Here is a 17,462-nt window from a genome sequence, read left to right as displayed (position 1 = left end):
GGAGGCAAGTAAATTAAAATAAGAGCAGAGTAGTGAATAATTACTCCATAGTTGGGTCCATTGTTCTAGGCTGTCTCTGAGAGGCATGCATGGCTTGCCTGTATAAACCTGTGGACTGTAATTTGGAGGGTGTTGGCTTGTCAAAGACCTTGGGAGTGAACAGCTCAGGTGAGCTGATAAAAAATGAAGCCTTTTGGGGATTTCCTTTAAGTGGAAGCATCTTAACAAGAGCCATATGGGTATGTACTGAATGAGCTTAAACATTTGTACAATAGACCTCACGAGAGCAGTAATGACCCAAGTAAATCATTAACAGTAAACAGTCAGTCATGAATGCAAACAACTGACTCTAGTATCTGAATCTAGTGAATCAGATATTTATTTAGACTATATACAAGACAGCAGCTGGTACGGCAGTAAATCAGTGCATCTTGAGCAGCCTTACCCAAGTTGTGTAAGGACACGCTCCTCCAGACCCAAGTACTTGTGCCTGTCCTCTTCCACCAAAGCCCTCTGCCTCTGAACAGGGTCCTCCAGACGACGCATTGCCTCTGCAAGTTTAACACTGATTTCCTGTTCTGCCCGCTTCAGTTGCACTCGCAATGCCTCCTGGTTCTGGAGCTGAGCGGATGCACACAGTGGAATGAAATATTAGAGGAGCAGGAAAAAGCGTGTGTGTACATATTCTGCTTAAATATCAGACAGTGGGCATCAAATCATTAAAAGGAGAAATAGGACTTGCCTGCAGCTGTCTCATCTGATGCAGTTGCATCCTGAGGTCAGAAACATTCTTCCTGAACTGCAGGAGGTTGACTTTGAGAGGAACTGAGCCCTTGTCTGATGGGGCTACACTACTCTTAGGAGCCAAGACTGGGGAACCACCTGGACCAAGAAAAAAAACAAACAAGTTTGGTTAATTTTTTGAAAAATGTGACCCAAATAATACATAAAACAAGAATATTTTAAATAAATACAAATACACTCTTACCTTTACACTACTATAGAAAATACAACTAAAATGAATGTGAGAGTACATAAAAGCAAAAGCATAATTCTCCCCTAAGAGGAGTGCAGACAGAGTTGAGACTCTGCCATCCTGTCTGACTAATAATTATTGGTTAGACTGTACATGTCGGCAAACACATATTCCCTGGCAACACAGTGGTCTGACTTAATGTTTCTTATGTTTAATAATGATTGCCTGAACTCTCTGTGGCGTCTTTTTCCTGCACAAGAAGCACATTCATTTTGCCTGCACTTCTGAAATCTCTGTCAACTGATTTCAGCATTTCAGTCACCGCTAGAGAGGGAGAAGAGGTTGAAACCATGGAAACGGGGCGAGTTAATATTTGTGGTTTGGGCCAGAGTCTCTAAATGGCCAACGAAAATAATAATCTAATTCAATCCACTCTCAGAAACTGCAGTTTGAGTTTTGATGACCTTTAGTTATTTTCAGTCTACATCTACACACAGATTGTGGTCATCTGATGGAGTTAATTTAATATCAGTCATTAAATGGACCCAAATCTGGACTGAAGACTTCAACATTTAAGGAGAAAACATTTTCTCACTTAGTGGTATTTAGGAATGTGGATCATTTGGGTTTTGATTGTCCAGATTTTGAGATATGTCTATGGGAATTATGCCTTTATCCTAATAAAATTGAAGTGAATATACAACAGTAACAAACTATACTTAAAAGAAATTACAGCAGTGTCTCTTTCTAGAAACAATGTGCCTTTTACTCTAGATAATCTACAGAACAAGCTGTACACAGTTTTCTTACTACTTTTGTTTTTGTAGAGAGCAGTTCCAAGGTCTGTGGAATATTAAAGAATATGAAGAGAGTTATATTTTTTTAATTTAAATTTTTAATGCTATATATGGGGTGGAGGCAGAAATCTCAGAGATGGATATCTCAAAATGTGGACAAACAAAAAACAACTACATGCATGGCTAGATACTAATAAAAGCAAGTGAGAAAATATGTTTCCCATCCAATGCTAACTTTCTTCAATGGACCTCACGTTAAAGAAAGTCCCTGCCCATGAGCCACACAATAGGTCAGGGAATGTTCAGAGTGCACTCAAAGCTCCCTTGACGCAGAGACTCACGCTCTGTCGGGGCAGTGAGAGAACAAACTTTTGTCTTCATAATCCCAAAACTCTATTCATTCCTGCCTCTCTTACAAGCTACCTGACAGCTGCCTAGACCTGAAGTACAGGTCTAGGCAGTACAATGTACACTGCTGGTTGTGTTTGGGGCCTTGGGGAGACAATGTCCATCAAAGGAAGTTCTAGCTGTGCAGTGACAATGAAAAAGCGTTTGAGGGATTTCAAAAATAAGTGCCACTGCATTCTCTTGTTTGACACAGAGGCAGTCTGGTGAGATCAAAGACCATACTGAAACTATTCTGATGATCTGAGCATTCACTCAAGCACAACATGACATGAAAATCCCTCTTAAAACTACATATGAAATGTGTCATGAGAGATGAGATTAGCTCTCAAGACACATAAACAGCGTTGTGTTTTCTTTCAGTCACTGGTGAGGTTGCAGATATATTTTATCAAACCTAGATCTGCCCACAGACCACTGCAGAGCCGACTGAATCGCTGAATCATCATAGCAGGCTTGAGAAGTAATAGCGTCTTGTTTTCCGGTAAGTAGTTCTTTGAGGGACTTGTGTTAGCTCTGCTGGCCCTCGTCTCTTAACTCCTATTAAACTGGATGTATGAGGGAAAGGACTGTAAGGAAATATGAACCGATGACAAGCAAAGAAACCTCACTTTGTTTTCTCTCCCTCCAGCGCAGCTCATTGCAGACTGTTGACTGACACTGATGTGTGGGCTTGTCTGCACAAGACATTATGGCGCTAAAACTCTTGTTTTAAAGAAAAAAAAAAAAAAGTCATGAAATTGCACAGGGCAACAGTGATACTAACCTGAGCTATGTGCACTGTGGGCTGGAGATGATGTCTTCGGTGGTCTCTCACTGCAGCCAGAAAGAAATTCATCAGAGCGGGATTTTCATGACGGGAAAAAAAAAAAGTGTTTTGGAGCATTTGGATTAAAGGTTAGTATTAGTAAGGACAAACACATTACAAAAAAGTATGATGGGAGACACTGACAAACCAGAGAGGTTAAATGATGTTAATGATGTTAACAAGCTTCATCAGTGTTTAACATAGCATATGAACATACAAAGTCATTGCAGTCACAGAGCTTTTATACTAACTGTCAAGCAAACATTAACACAAGGTCTCCACAGGGAAGATCGAAATGCAAAGAGTTGAAATGCAGCCAGATAAACCATACATAGTGGCCATTTATCTAGGGAGCAAATGACTTTAAGATCAGATTCACAGTCAAACCTATTTCCTCTTCACCAGATGCTATTTAACCTGAGTGTTTGATATGGCCATTATAGAAGGGATACTTTATCTTTCCCACTCTGCCTGGATAGCCAGACTTTTCATTCGAAGCTCCGTTTCCCCTGATGCCTCACTCTATCCTATACTGTGATTGCTTACCTTAAAGGCTCCTTGGTGCCACTAGTGTTTGGCCCCTTTAAAAGTGCATGCTGAACAAGACCAGTCAAGCTGGCAATCTGTTGCTCCATAGCCTTCATTCGCTCTCTGCAGAAACATCAGAAAATTCTACTTTCAACACTGAGGCCTATTGGATATTACAGCTGCCAATAGAGCAAATATTAGCTCAGAATGAGCATGGGAGGGTTGTAACAGAATAATTAATTGTTTTTAATTACCTGACCATAATTCTTTTTTGTTATTTGGTGGGTGGATTACACAGTGGAGATTTTTTGCAATTAATTTGTAATCAAGTCCTGTGTAAATAATGACTCTGGTCAAATAAAAAGTTTCTGAATTACAACAGTCCAAGAGCAGTCAGTCAGTCTCTTCACAAAAAGAAAAAATTTGAGGCCAAATGGAATAAACAAGATGGACGACTCAAGAATAAAAACGAACCCCTAAGTTCGACATCAAGGGTGCTCAAGTCATATTGTTTTTTTTTTAATAAAACAAGAGTGTGTCACAAGTGGTGGTCACTCAGAGGAGAGTGAAAGGGCAATTGGAAAATTACACTGCCTTAAGAAAGCCAAACACCGAAGGGGTGAATAGGGAACCTTACACTGAGACTGCTTGGTAAGCCTAGAGGTTGGAAAATAGAGCAACTTTTGTTTTCAGATGACATCGTTTATCTTGAGGAAGGATACAGGGCCAGCTGAGGACACAGGGGGGACTGTGGTTTCAGCCCCGCTACAGACAATAGACAGACACTAGGTCTATGTGAACACAACAATGCCTAACCTCAGTGTCATACAGCATATTTAACATGAATAAATTCTGACAGCTAGAGAACCGTGAGTGTTAGGACTATGTTTATGTTGAAAGTTAAGTGCAGTACTTTCCCATTCAAATTCCTCCAATCTTTTCCCAGATTCCCAGGGCACTTTTAATGGGGGGGTTCTGGGCTGCACAGGTGGTCCAGCCTGATCTGTTTGACTGACTGGGCCATTTCAAATACTTTTTCAACCTGGTCAATATTTTCTTTGGTTCTCCTAGGTACGCACATACCCCCTGTAACCTCTCTTTTCTCCAGACCATGTTTAGTTGGCTAAGTGGCAAGCATCCCTCTTGCTCTCTTTTTATGTTTATGTGCCCTCAGTCAGAGTAGACAAAGCTAACCCAGGTACCAAAATGACTGCTGAATTATCCAAACTGAATAGACTCTGCAGAGGGATTGTTGTTAGAACAATAGTCACAGAGTAAAAATACACAGTAGGCTAATGGGGTTTTAAGATACTATCCTGTTTCAACAGTGGCAGCTTTGTCTGGTTCTACACACTTAATAATAATCAACTGTCAACTCCAGAATTTGAAAAGAGACTGTGAAAACAACCGTCAGATAAGCAGAACTGGTTGTATACACAAACCAAAGAGATGCATAATCATGTGCATTAGTCTGCTGTACTTAATGTGCAAATCTTGGTGCTCAAGACAGTGAGAGGGCATGTTGGTTAGGGTGAAACTGGGATGCAGAGTTAGTTCATGCTCCCATGCAGTGTCTAATTCTAATTTTAAAAATCTCACCAGCCCATTTTATATTATGTCTGATCCCCTGAGGCTTACCGTGTCTGATGGTCACTGGCAGGTGGGATAGGCCCCTGAAGGTGACCCTGGATGTCTGAAACCACAGGTGATCCCATGTTGTTTCGGGGCTTGGTCCCTGTTACCTCCTCCTTCCTGAAGGACTGGCGGACAGGTGAGCTTCTCTCCATGGGAACACCATGAGGTGGAACACCATGCGGTGGAACACCATGCGGTGGAACACCATGAGGAGGCCCGCCATGAGGAGGCCCGCCATGAGGAGGCCCGCCATGGGGAGGCCCGCCATGAGGAGGTCCACCATGGGGAGGCCCACCATGGGGAGGCCCGCCATGGATGTCGATCATCCGTACCTCAGCCATCCGGTGAGGGGATGGGGGAGGAGTCTTGGAGCCCAAAGTAGGCAGCTGGCTGTTTCTGGACTTCTGCCTGTACAGGGAAGGGTGATCAATGGAGTCTGTGGGGCTGGGTCCACTATAAGAGCTTGTGGAGCGGATAGAGGCACGGTGAAATCCCCCCATGCCATGCTCTGGACCATCAAGCCCAGGGTTTGGGTGTGGTCCATGGGCAGTTGCCATGCTTATTCTTCCTTCTTGGAGAAGGTATGGGTCTGCATACAACCCCTCATTACCTCTGGCTAGACTGTGGCTTTTCCCACCCATGTCCTCATCTGGCTTGACGTCCCGTCTCTCCAGGATGGCGCTGGGACAGGGCGAGATGGAGCGGGCTGGAGGGTTAGCGTTAGACAGTCGGTCCCTTGGAATGGTGGCACTGCCGGGTATAGAGCCCTGCCGTGGACCGAATGGGATTCTGGAGGGTGATGGGGGCATGGAGTGGGGAGAGGGGGGGAGAGTTCCCTGCATGGGATGGTGTGCTGGCGGACCCATGGGGGGCTGTCTCAGAGGGTGCTGACCATCACGGCCAGCATGCACCATCTCACCGTGCATCTGGAAAAGCACAAAAGCATACAGACATATTATTATAAACTATGATCTTGACTAGATATTACTCCAAATAATACAAAAGCCCCCCCAGAACCCCTCCCCCTCTATTTAAGCTCAAGAGTAGTCAAACCCGACTGCATACCTCTGCCTGTTTGAGAGCTTCAGCTGCTGTTTATTTTGTATATATCCTGTGTTTCTGAGACGAAGTTGCCCTTGAAACAAAAACATCCATCTAACTTAGCTTACACTGTTGCTTCTCAAAGAAAATACACTGTCAGCAAAATTTTACAGAAGTAAAAAAATAGTTACTTGCAAGGCCACTATCCCCTGGTACACAGTATTTCATTCAAAGTCCTCCATATTATACCCACAGGCATCTATAAAACAATATTACAATAGAAGAACACAAGATTCTTTCATTGGATGAAAAGTCTAGTTTTTATAAAATCTCTGTGAGCTCAATTGCTCTCTTGGAGATGAACTAAAAAGAGTTTTCATGTGCACCTCCAGGGCTAGAGGGTGGTTGGTTAATTTGCAACAAAATCTGTCAAGCAATAATCTGTGTAAACCATTAGCAAATCCGGGCTGCTGTTCTTTAGTCTGACCACCCATAAAGGAACCTTGAAGGTTAACATACATTAACCTGAACTCATTTAACCACTGTGACTTTCTAAGTTAAGGGAAATATATGTGTGCTTGGGCTGTAGGTGACAAAACTACAAACAATGAGGTGAAAGACTTACAGGTACACAGTAGATGCAATATGAAGTATGGTTTATGTGGTGAGTTACTTGCTGTGTGAGGTGGGACAGGTTTCACAACAATTGTAAATAAACATCTTATCGTATTTCTTCATACCTTTATCTGATATTGCATTACTTACTCTGCTTTCATATTGACAGCTTACTTAAAGCACTTTTTAAGGAAGAACTAACACATTCTTGTTTTTACAAATGAAATACTGAATTCATAAGCAGTAAAACAAATCTTTGATCTATTTAATACACTCAGAGGTTTTGCTTCTACAACCTCACTTGATCTGGTATCACCTGGAGCTTATGCTGGCAAACAATAGCTATGTTAGATAATGTTAGCTTAGTTAACGTTAACTTTAGATACAGCAGATACCGTATTGCTGTGAAACTGACATTAGATTCAGTTTGCTAACCACATCCTCTAGGTGTGCTACTGTTATACTCTACTATTGTGTTACTGTCTGTTATCATTAGCCATTAATCTACTATTATCACTTAAGCCCAAAGTGGCCGTTATTCAGAAAAAGTGTCTCAAAATTACCAATATATTACAGGCATAGACTAGTATGAGTTCAAACTTGTGGAATCATAAAGGGCAACAATAGAAATTATACCAGCTTAGAACTTACTAGCATGGCTACAACATGGTGACTTTATTTATTCCAAACTTGAGTTCATTTTACATACACAGGTAAATTTAATACCCTTTTCACAGTAATGTCACTCAAAGAATGATGGAAAACCAGTAGCGACAATGAGGCCTAGAATTGTTAAATTAAAATTATATTATAGACAATTATAATTATATCTCTATCAGTACTTTCCAGCTGTATATAACAATAATTCCCAGTAATTACCTGGACCCAGGTAAGTGGCAGAGAATTGATGGATAGATTAACCAATTACCAAATTCCAAGGCCTTTTTTGAGGGAACAGAATTCAATGTTTTTCAAGACTTTGCAAGACCTGCATGTACCCCAATATTAGTAAACATATACCAGAGCCAACTAGCAGAATTGAAATATACAATATGTAAACAGTGATATAACTAGTGGACATGTGATGTGTCAGATATGATAACACTGTGCTGAGGAGTGTCACATGCAGAGAAGAATCCAATCCACCTTCTTTCTTGCCTAATTCTCTCTTCCTGCCAAACAAACAAGCTATTGTTCGTTGTAGGTATGACTCATGGGTTACACCTACTTAGAAAGACAAGTCAAAACCTAATACAGGTTTAACTTATGAAAAACCTCAGGTACAGTTTTTTGAAATTGTGCTTTTTCTTGTGTCTTCCTCAGTGACGGTCCAGATTAATATAGTGGAGAGCAAAATAAAGTGGGTGTGACATTTACAGTACCACTGTGTGCGTGTGTGCGTGTTTGAGCTGGAAAACAACAGCTGCTCAAAGTGTACAGTAACAAAGGGCTCAGGCTTGGCTGTGATAACAAAAGAAAAAAAGGGAGAAACTCTGGCAGAGAAAGCACGAAGCCCATAAATGTGGCAGCAACAAGTCTGACCAGGCAGCAAAATACACAATAGAAAATCTGAAAAGCACAAAACCACTGCAAACCATCATCAAATCCTAATGACTTTCACTATCCAAGATGCCCACGCACATAAAAAGAAAAGTTGCCCTCTTGTGCAAGAATTCTTTGGAGCAGTAAATAACATATCTGACTGCCTTATGAGAACAGTTTTCACCAAAAGGCATCACTTGTCAATCCCAAACAGATGTTACACCATTGGAAGATGATTTATTCTTTAAATATCCTTACAAATACACAGACTTTATAAAGACAGCCTGTATTTGTCTGTGCAACATGCACAAATCACTGCTTCGAGACCAAACAGAGGAGTAAAGGCTTGAAAAATAAACACATGAGCGACCATGTCAGGCAAATGAGAGGCCATATTGGGAACATTTGGTTTGAGTTTAACCCATGGACTTTTTTAAAGACCTCTCGCTCTGTTTCCACTGTGCTCTTAAGCTTCCAATAATGAGGGCAGCATGTCTGGTAGGAACGTGCATAGTTGCCATGTCAAAAAACGGAGAGGTTTCCTAAACTGATTCACAAACTGCAGAGCTTCAAAGGCAGCCAAGCTAAACAGATAAAGAGGAGCTTCACAGAAATGTTCATGCAGAAGTGTGTCAGCATTTCCAGCTGCATGTCTGGATGTAATATGCTGCTATATACATAATAGTGTTGTTGATGAAAAAGATGGTGGGAACTTGCTGTCAATTATGATAATTGTGAATAAAAACAAGACAAACAAAACAATTGTCATAGTCTAATAAATACAAAGAATAGTTTAATTGCCCAATGGAGAACAGATCGCAGATTGGCCAATAACTGAACGTCTGTTTACAAAATATCTCCTCCAGCTATGTGTACATAACATCACCTCTGACAGCCACTATTGACTATTCAGTGAATACAAAGCAATCCACTACATACAGTAAGTACATATTAATATTTCAATACATTTTCAGATTTTTCATCACAACAAAAGAGCTTCAAAAATGCAAGAAAATACCACCATATTTCAACCGTCAGCTGCATATTTTCTATATCAAGTTACTTATTAGTAAGTGTGTCCATCTTAAATCAATCACTGACAGAAAAGATTGCTGTTTTCATAACCAGAGACAGCTCTATTTGGGTTTCACTTGCCAGAAAGCTTCAATCAATAACAGAGGTAACTGTGGATGATACTTTAAATCTGATCTGAGGCCCGACATTCCTGCAAGACAAGAGGTCACTCAATAGCCCAAACAGATGTGAAGTAGCCCCCCTCGAAAGTGTTTGAACAGGTGTATAGCTCATTAGGTTGTAGTATTTGCCCTTTTCCTTTGAGTGCCAGGGTTTCTGTTTTTTATGAAAAGAAGTTTCTCTTGAGCTTTCTTTAAAAGGCAAACAAACAAACAAACAATCTGCAGACTGAGCTTTACAGCTGCCAAGAATAGAGCCGCTGCTTACAACAGGAGTCTGGAATGACTGTGATTGACTGTGTGTGTGTTTGTGTGTCTGAGAGTTAAAAGTTGTCAATATTTTTGTGTGGAAAGGGCAGCTTGCCACAAGCTTTCCATAAGAGCAGAAACTTTTGAATTACTGCAACAAATGTCATCGAACAAATTTCTTTCAAAGGTCCCGTTCTGTGTAATTCACCAACTTAACCTCCACACCCAACAACCACATGCAGTCTTCGTGTCAGCTGCTGCTTGGTTAAACAGTGACAGAACTATTCATGACAACAACGGTCTTCGGCTCTACTTCATGCCTCGGTTTCACAATATTTGCACATGTTCCCTTGTAATGTGGCCTTGCTTCTCTTTGCCTGATGCATTTCAATTCATCCAGTGCAAGTTATACTTTTCAAACTTGCCGATTCAGCAAGTCACAATTCATGTTCTCCTACTGTTGCCAGTTTGCAACTCTTCTTGCTCTTACACGTCGCTTTGCGCGATTAAATTCACTTTTTCATTCGTATATTTTTTGCCATTTTTTTTCTTAACTGTCTTTGGTTCACTTCCCCTTGAAGGACCCCATCACAGAGAGCCAGCTGAAGCAACTTGCCTGACAGCAGCAGAGAATAAAAGGAATTTCTGCAGCACCTCAAAGTCATGATGTCATCTGAAGCAAAACCTCTTAAACCATCATGTTTGCCTCTTCATTCCTTTATCAATCTCACTTTACACTTATGTGACACATACAGTATGTGGCAATGGGATTAAGGTTGATGTAATTTTTGCAGTATCACCATAGTGTCGCAATGCTGCCTGAAAATCAGCAGCGGGCAGAGAGGAGAGGGTTAGATAAAGGGTCAGGTGGATTAGGGAGGCGGATTTGAGGAGGAACATTCGAGGAAAGGGTTCTTTGGGGCTTTACTTTTGTTACATCAGCAGGAAACAAACATGCTGGAATCAGAACAAGAGAAAGAGAATAGAGCTGATATTGAGGAAGAATGAACAAGGAAAATAGTCCTGAGAACTGAGTTGAATTGTCCCTTAAGCAAGCTGCACCCGAGTGAACAGGCGAGTCCCAATCCCAGGCCCCCAGGAGAACAATATGAAACCCCCCTGAACAGATTAAGAAGAGGCAGGGGGACATTCCTTCCCTTAACTGCAAACAGGATGTGAGAGTGAGAAGAATTGGAGGCTGGGCTCACTATTCTATCTGCAACAAGTCTGGCTACCTTCCCGCCGCTGCTGCTGTTAACGAGACAATCATTTTCACTGCTTTGTTAGCGACTGTACTCACCCTGGCGTCGCCGTTGGCAGGTCTGGGCCCATGGCTGAAAGCCTGTGCTGGATCTTTGTGGTAGACTTTCAGGCAGGAGTGGTCTGTGATGTTCCTGTAGGGAGAAGAGGTGTCCAGTGGTAAGAAGGTAGCCCAAACATCACCATCAGACCGTGGGCGTTCATGCGCCAGCCTGGATCTTTTTAGCAGCACTGCCAAGGGCACATATCCTGACTGAGGCTGTGACAACCCTCTGTAATGTGACATTTCCTCTAAATCTCAAAAGTCATCGACTAATACTGTGTTGAGACGTGGCTCGACTACAAAAACAGGTCTCACTCTCTCACTACGGCGCTGCACCCTGGACACCTGTATCAACCTTGAGGAACCACGAGACAATTTTTTTTACAGCCCTGATAAAGAATTCGTCACAAAGTACACATCACACTTGAACAGGAAGTCTGGAGACTAAGGGGCAAAGTTGCTTCTGTCTTCAAAAATAATGTTTTTTTATGAAAAACAACTAGAACAAGTGGCTGTATAATGTGTCGGCACATAGAATCTGCTGTATTACTGATAAGATATGCTGCTGAATAACAAACCAGAAAGGTACAAGGTACAAGGAACAAAAAAAAGCAGTGAGCTACAGTAATATATGGGTGTGTGTCTGTTACCGTGCTTGTAAATGATATACACACAACATAATACTTTGGAAACTACATGCTGAAAAGCATAAATATGCCTCAAAAAGTGTAAAACGACAAAGCTAACATTGCTCAAACTTTCCAAAGTCAAACTTTCACCAGAGGAGAGAGGACAGCAGGCAGGAAAGTCATCCAAGTCTCTCAAGAATGCTCTTCAGTATGTTTGAGTATATCAGAGACATTTTCTGCCGTAGGGCTCCCATCTCCAAATGATTTTCTTTCTAATAAGTTTTCACATGGGGTAAAAAGGAAGTGAAAACCTTTCCTGGCCAGTGACACTTCCTGTACAAAGGGAGTTTAAACAGGAAGAGCTCAGGGAGAGGAAAAGGAAAGGCCCTTTAGAGGAAGAGTAAAACTATGGAGCATAATGAACCTTGGATGTCCTGTCAAACTAAGACTGAGAAAACACAATATGCACACGTCGAAACATTCATCTTTACCTGACATCAGTAAGCTCGTAGTACATATTCCTCATGTCGTCTTTGACGTAGACGGCGACGCTAGGAGACTCCAACATCTTCATGGTGAGCTGCTGCGAGAAGGCACTAACAAACAGAGCTCTGACTGTGTCGATGCTGGTGATCTCATTAGGCATGCGGATCTGTTTGGTCTCGTCCCCGTACTGCAGGTACAGCACACCTACAGAGAGAAGGAGAGCAGGGTGATTAGCCAGGAGTGAACTAACTTTAATTGATGGAAATCTTTCGTAAGACTAAGACAGGGGTATGTTTTTGTTTGAGTAGTGTTACACTGTTTTGTTTCACTCCTTCTCACTATTCAGATTGTAATCACACTGTTTTGGATGATAAAGAAGTTTATCCCTCCTTGCAGTGTTAATCTACAAATGCAAACACATTTCCTGCAGCTACTCAACAGTAAAAACCTTCAAATTACAAACCACCGGAAGGCATTTACTCTTCAGTGAGTGACTGACTGCTAAGAATTTGTTCAGTAAAAGCTGGTGAAAAAAAGTTTTTTAAATAGCTTTTTGTCTGCAGATCTTTTTAGGATTAGTCTGACAATAAAAAAAAAGTGCCACAACAGAACTGGTCAGACTAAAATACATGCTTATTACTGTTTGGGTGAACCTCAAACTACCTCCACCACACAGCCAAAATAAACAACACCTTTTCCTGTGCCTGCGCTGTTCCTGCCCAATGAAAATCCTTGAGCGTTTTGGTAGTTTTACCTGTCCTGTGCAGTCACCATTTGTGGGTTAGAAAATAATTGCTTTGACTTATGAATTGGGCTTCAAAATGAATGCTTACAATGAATTGCGGCACAAAGCTTTGAACTGATAAAAAAAAACTTTTCTATGGCTCTCTAGTACTGTAGATTGACAGAAGCATATTTGCAAGATGTACGCTATTGAACTAATTCTTCTACTCCACTCCTGTCCCATTGCTTAGTTATTTATAACGTGAGTTGGGGACAGCGGCACGGCTATGAGCTCGGGGTGGAACAGTACAAGTTGTGCATCAAAAAGACCAAAGGCTGAACCTCTGAACCCTGGGTGTGGCCTCTGTACTGTGCTTTAGAAAAACAGATGTCTCTCCACAAAACTTATGGACACGCCCACACTGCACTTGTATAAACAATGCCACAGAAAAGAAAAAAAAACACCTTTCTATTTCTATTTCTATTTCTATTTCTATTCTCTAATTCATTGCTCCAAAGAGCCTGGTACTGAATTTAATAGGCATTACCTGTAGCAACAATAGTCAGTTTCTCTTCTAATTATGTTGTGTCATATTTCATGAGAACCATCCTGAAAGTCACATTTTATGAACTGCTGAGATAAAAGACTTCTTGTGATACATTTCACTTTTATATCTATCAAATACACTGAAAATAGCTGGATTTAAGGAAAGGAGCAATGGTTTTACTCGGTGTAACCTCATAAAAGGACCAAGCCAGTAAAAGCTACCAGATGTTGGTGAAATATTATACAAGATCCTACATGCTCCACGAGACAGAGTGAGACAGAGAGAGGGCAAATCCAGGAAATAAAACTGCTGAGTCTATCCATTGCGCTTTCTGGTCTGTCTGGGTTTCTGGGTAGTAATAACTTAACAAAGTGCCCATTTGCAGAATAACTTCATTTTTCCCTGGAGAGCTCTTCTGTTAACAGTTGGCCAGTTTTCACCCAGATGTTAGCAACTAAAGCGAATGAGTGTGATGACTAAGTGCCATTGACTGAGCACACATAATGAAAATTTGAATTCTTCAACATCACTTTTATTAGCGACAACAAAGCTGAATAGCTCTGTTCTAACAAAGAGTCATATTACATTCCTGAGTGCCTGGTTTCACTCAGGATTGGAAGCAAATGGCCAGTGGGTTTCCTGACCAAATGGGCACAGCACAGCAGACTGTCTGAGCTTGAAAAGTTTTCCATCTCCCCAGTGAGGCACAAAAGTTTAAAGTAAGCGGTTAAGCTAAGAATATTCTCCTCCATCTCTTAAAATGTATTTTTAAGTTTAAAAAACAACACAAAAAGCTGCAGAATGCTACATTACTATATTACAACTATGGTATAAATGTTTTTTAAATACACTACACAGCAGATGCAATGCTCTAGAATGAATCTGATACTCACATTAGGGGTTTTTAGGATTTCCTGTTTTCTGCTGAGTCTTGTGATGATCTGGAAAAGACCACGCTACAACTCCTACAGTACAAGCAGAAGAAACTAGGGTGCCCCAAATGTCTGCTGGGACCAAGCGAAGCATGTGTCTGTGTGTGTTTGTGTGTGTGTGCGTGTGTGTGAGACTGTGGGAGGGACACAGTTGTAAAGTGGTGCCCCTTTTTTCTCCTCCCCCTTCATCACACCATAACCCCCCACTGTCCTAACGCTTTGTCCTGATGTTTTTCAGAAAGAGAAAGAGAGAGATGGAGCGTGTGTTTGTGTGTGTGTGTGAGTGTATGTGCATACAAGTGTGGTAAAGCATATGTGTTAAAAGTGTTTTTGTAGGGGTTTTGCATTTTTGCTTCTCAAGCAAAGCAAGAGACGCTACTGGCACTGAAAAGTGTGGAAAACGATACCCTGTAGTTTCATTCATTTTCACTTTGGTCAAAAGGCGTGCCACTCAGACACTTTGCTATTATCCAACATCAGATGCCTTGCTAAGTGGTGAGCTACCTTTGAAGACAATCTTCCTTAAAAAATTACAGACTCTACACTTTGTTTGGAGAGTTCTCAAACTTTTTCCAGCACTCTCACCCTAATGCAGGAACCTAATTCTGCACAACTTAACAGCGTTTCTGCATATGGATGCAAATGAAGCACCATGTGTGTTGATAAGACGACCCATTTCTAATCCTGTCAATAACACGATGGCATATAGTGGATGGATTCCCTAATCTTTCACTACAGAGGAAATGAATTCTAATTAACGCGGAGCTGTGAGCTGAGGTGGAGAGAGGAGAGAAGGAGGAGAGGAGAAGACAGATGGACCGAGAGGGAAGGACTTGGGCTGTCGAGGTGAAACAGTGAGATCACGGTGTGGTTAGAAGTTATTTCAGAGAGCTCTTAAGTTATACCAAGATTATGCTAAAAGAGCTGCAAAATGTAGGCTATCAAACAGGATGAATGTCAATTTACCTTTACTTCTGCCTATTCACAATGTCAATTTTAAAATTTAAGCTCCAGCCTTTATTCTCAATAAGTTCTTAATAGTTCAGATAGAGGAACTTATCTGTGGCGAAATACTTCCAATTTGGAGATTTTCAGTGAGAAACTGAAACAGGTGGCTGACACATTTAGTTCTCACCAACAAGTAAAAAGACCTCACATTTAATTCAGATAAGAAACACTTTGAGACTTCAGACTGAAAACGAAATTGGAGCAAATCCATTCCCTCAACTGACTGAATTATCAGCAATACAAGGGTCTAACACACAGCATACCTAGCGAGCGGTCCTTTGTCTGGTTGGTTGATCGCACCACAGGCAGGCTGGCACGAACCCGGCTGCCTCGAGTGAAGGCTGTGGGTGCGTCGGCCTCAGACATGGTGTCCAATGAGTCCAGGGAGGCCAGGGAGAGGTGGTCAACCTGGTCGCCGATGCTGGGCTGAGGGCTGGGGCCGTGCTTGGGGCTTCTGCTCTGGAGGGGGAGGCACATGTAAACATATAATACGGTGAGGGTGAGACCATGGGCGCTGTACACAAGATGTTACAGTGCGTGCATGACTTTTTTTATTCTTCAAAAAACACAATTTGAAACACAAGTTTTCAAATTTTCCACTGAGTGTCAAACAGTTTTAATAGGATGCATTTGGTAGAGTTAGAAAATAACACTGTAACACTGTGTGTTATGAGTCACACACATTCTTTGACGAACTAGAATAAAGCGTCTTCAATTTTGCCCTTAAGCTTGACTCCAGCACAACTACAGTAAATAAAACAAAAGATTTTTAGCCATGCAAACGTGCAAAGAAGTGCATGTCACTGATACATGCTCACACATCTAACACTGCTCTGTACTAACTCACGAGTTCATGGTGCTTAAAACAAGGAGGGATAAGAAAGCTTATTATCATTTTTACATGAACAAGAAACTCCTTTTAACGACTAATTACGAATCAGGAATTGTGTCATCAGAACTTGCAGATCAGTTTGCGACTCTGTAATTAGATCTGCTTGACGTGGCATCCTCAAGCCAGGGCTACAATAAGACGATATGTGATGAGACTACAGAGCCCATTGAGCTATTGTGCTGTGCTGTAAGGTGATCTGCACTACAGGGACGAGGTGGGACTGAACCTGAGGGGTCAGTGAACACTGGGCTCTTTATGAGATGCTCTTCTCTCCTGGCAGAAGGCATAGGGCTAATGCAGCTGCAGACACAAGGCCAGGTACACAAGGTTATCTTTAACACACATGCATGCACACGCTGCTGTTCACTCACAGTCGTACACCTATGGACAAATAAAGAATTTAAGCATTTTACATTAAGTGTGGTTGACATTTGTGGGAGCTTTCACGGCTGAAACTGGTTTAACTCGGCAGCCAAGTGAGCTGGCAGACACAGACAGGGCAGACGCTGAGAGACAGGGGGCAGAAGGGTTGGGAACATGGCCACACGGCAGATGTTGGTGAGGATGCAAACATAACCACACACACACACACGCACAATTGCATGATGCAGATAAGATAAAAGGCCGACTAACTCTGTGGGGCAATTGGATTTTCATCAAGTACCTCTGAATGTCAAGCTCAGAGTGAAGGGAGGAGAGCATGCCCTGTAAAGACTGATGGGAGAAAAGAGGAGAGAAGGAGAAAACGAAAAGCAAATGGCTAAGAAATGCCAGTTGGAGGGTGAGATGGAAAAAGAAATGGTCATCAAACAAAACAGAGGAACCATGGAAACAGCTCAATGCCAACAACAGACCAAAGAAGAGGAGAAAGAGGCTAAAAGGAGAACCTAGATGTGAAGGTATCTTCAGTCTCAGTTGTTGGTTACTTACAACTTTTATAATTGTATTTGAGCTTAATGAGTACTGACACAAACATCTTGCAACCCCCTATTTAATAATTTCTATAATTATGTTAATTGCTATCATCAATATAATACCATTTTCTGTTTAATAATAGAGCATTTCAAATCATCACTATTCATATGATATTTGCTAAGTCATTGTGTGTGAACATTTATTTGATGCACCTTCATAGCTTCCTGACGCAGCAGG

The 17,462-nt window shown here is 41.6% G+C and overlaps 1 protein-coding gene across 22 annotated transcripts in view; it reads right to left on the bottom strand.

The window, feature by feature from the left end:
* si:ch211-285f17.1 (sickle tail protein homolog) overlaps positions 1 to 17,462 on the bottom strand; it is a 113,676-nt gene that overhangs the window by 12,630 nt on the left and 83,584 nt on the right. For 15 of the 22 annotated variants that reach the window (XM_044339439.1, XM_044339454.1, XM_044339447.1 and 12 more), the window contains 9 exons: positions 16,944 to 17,024; positions 15,682 to 15,877; positions 12,213 to 12,411; positions 11,090 to 11,183; positions 5,153 to 6,075; positions 3,533 to 3,637; positions 2,945 to 2,994; positions 743 to 882; positions 446 to 621 (listed from right to left, as the gene is read on the bottom strand). In XM_044339439.1, the coding sequence (XP_044195374.1) occupies positions 446 to 621; positions 743 to 882; positions 2,945 to 2,994; positions 3,533 to 3,637; positions 5,153 to 6,075; positions 11,090 to 11,183; positions 12,213 to 12,411; positions 15,682 to 15,877; positions 16,944 to 17,024 (1,964 nt within the window). The remainder of the gene's footprint in view (positions 1 to 445; positions 622 to 742; positions 883 to 2,944; positions 2,995 to 3,532; positions 3,638 to 5,152; positions 6,076 to 11,089; positions 11,184 to 12,212; positions 12,412 to 15,681; positions 15,878 to 16,943; positions 17,025 to 17,462) is intronic. The other 7 variants (XM_044339434.1, XM_044339456.1, XM_044339455.1 and 4 more) reach the window with 3 other exon arrangements.

Source organism: Thunnus albacares, chromosome 21 (genome assembly GCF_914725855.1).
Source record: "Thunnus albacares chromosome 21, fThuAlb1.1, whole genome shotgun sequence".
Lineage (NCBI taxonomy): Eukaryota > Metazoa > Chordata > Actinopteri > Scombriformes > Scombridae > Thunnus > Thunnus albacares.
The sequence above is the reverse complement of the archived record's forward strand: the minus strand, read 5'-3'. Positions and strand labels throughout refer to the sequence as shown.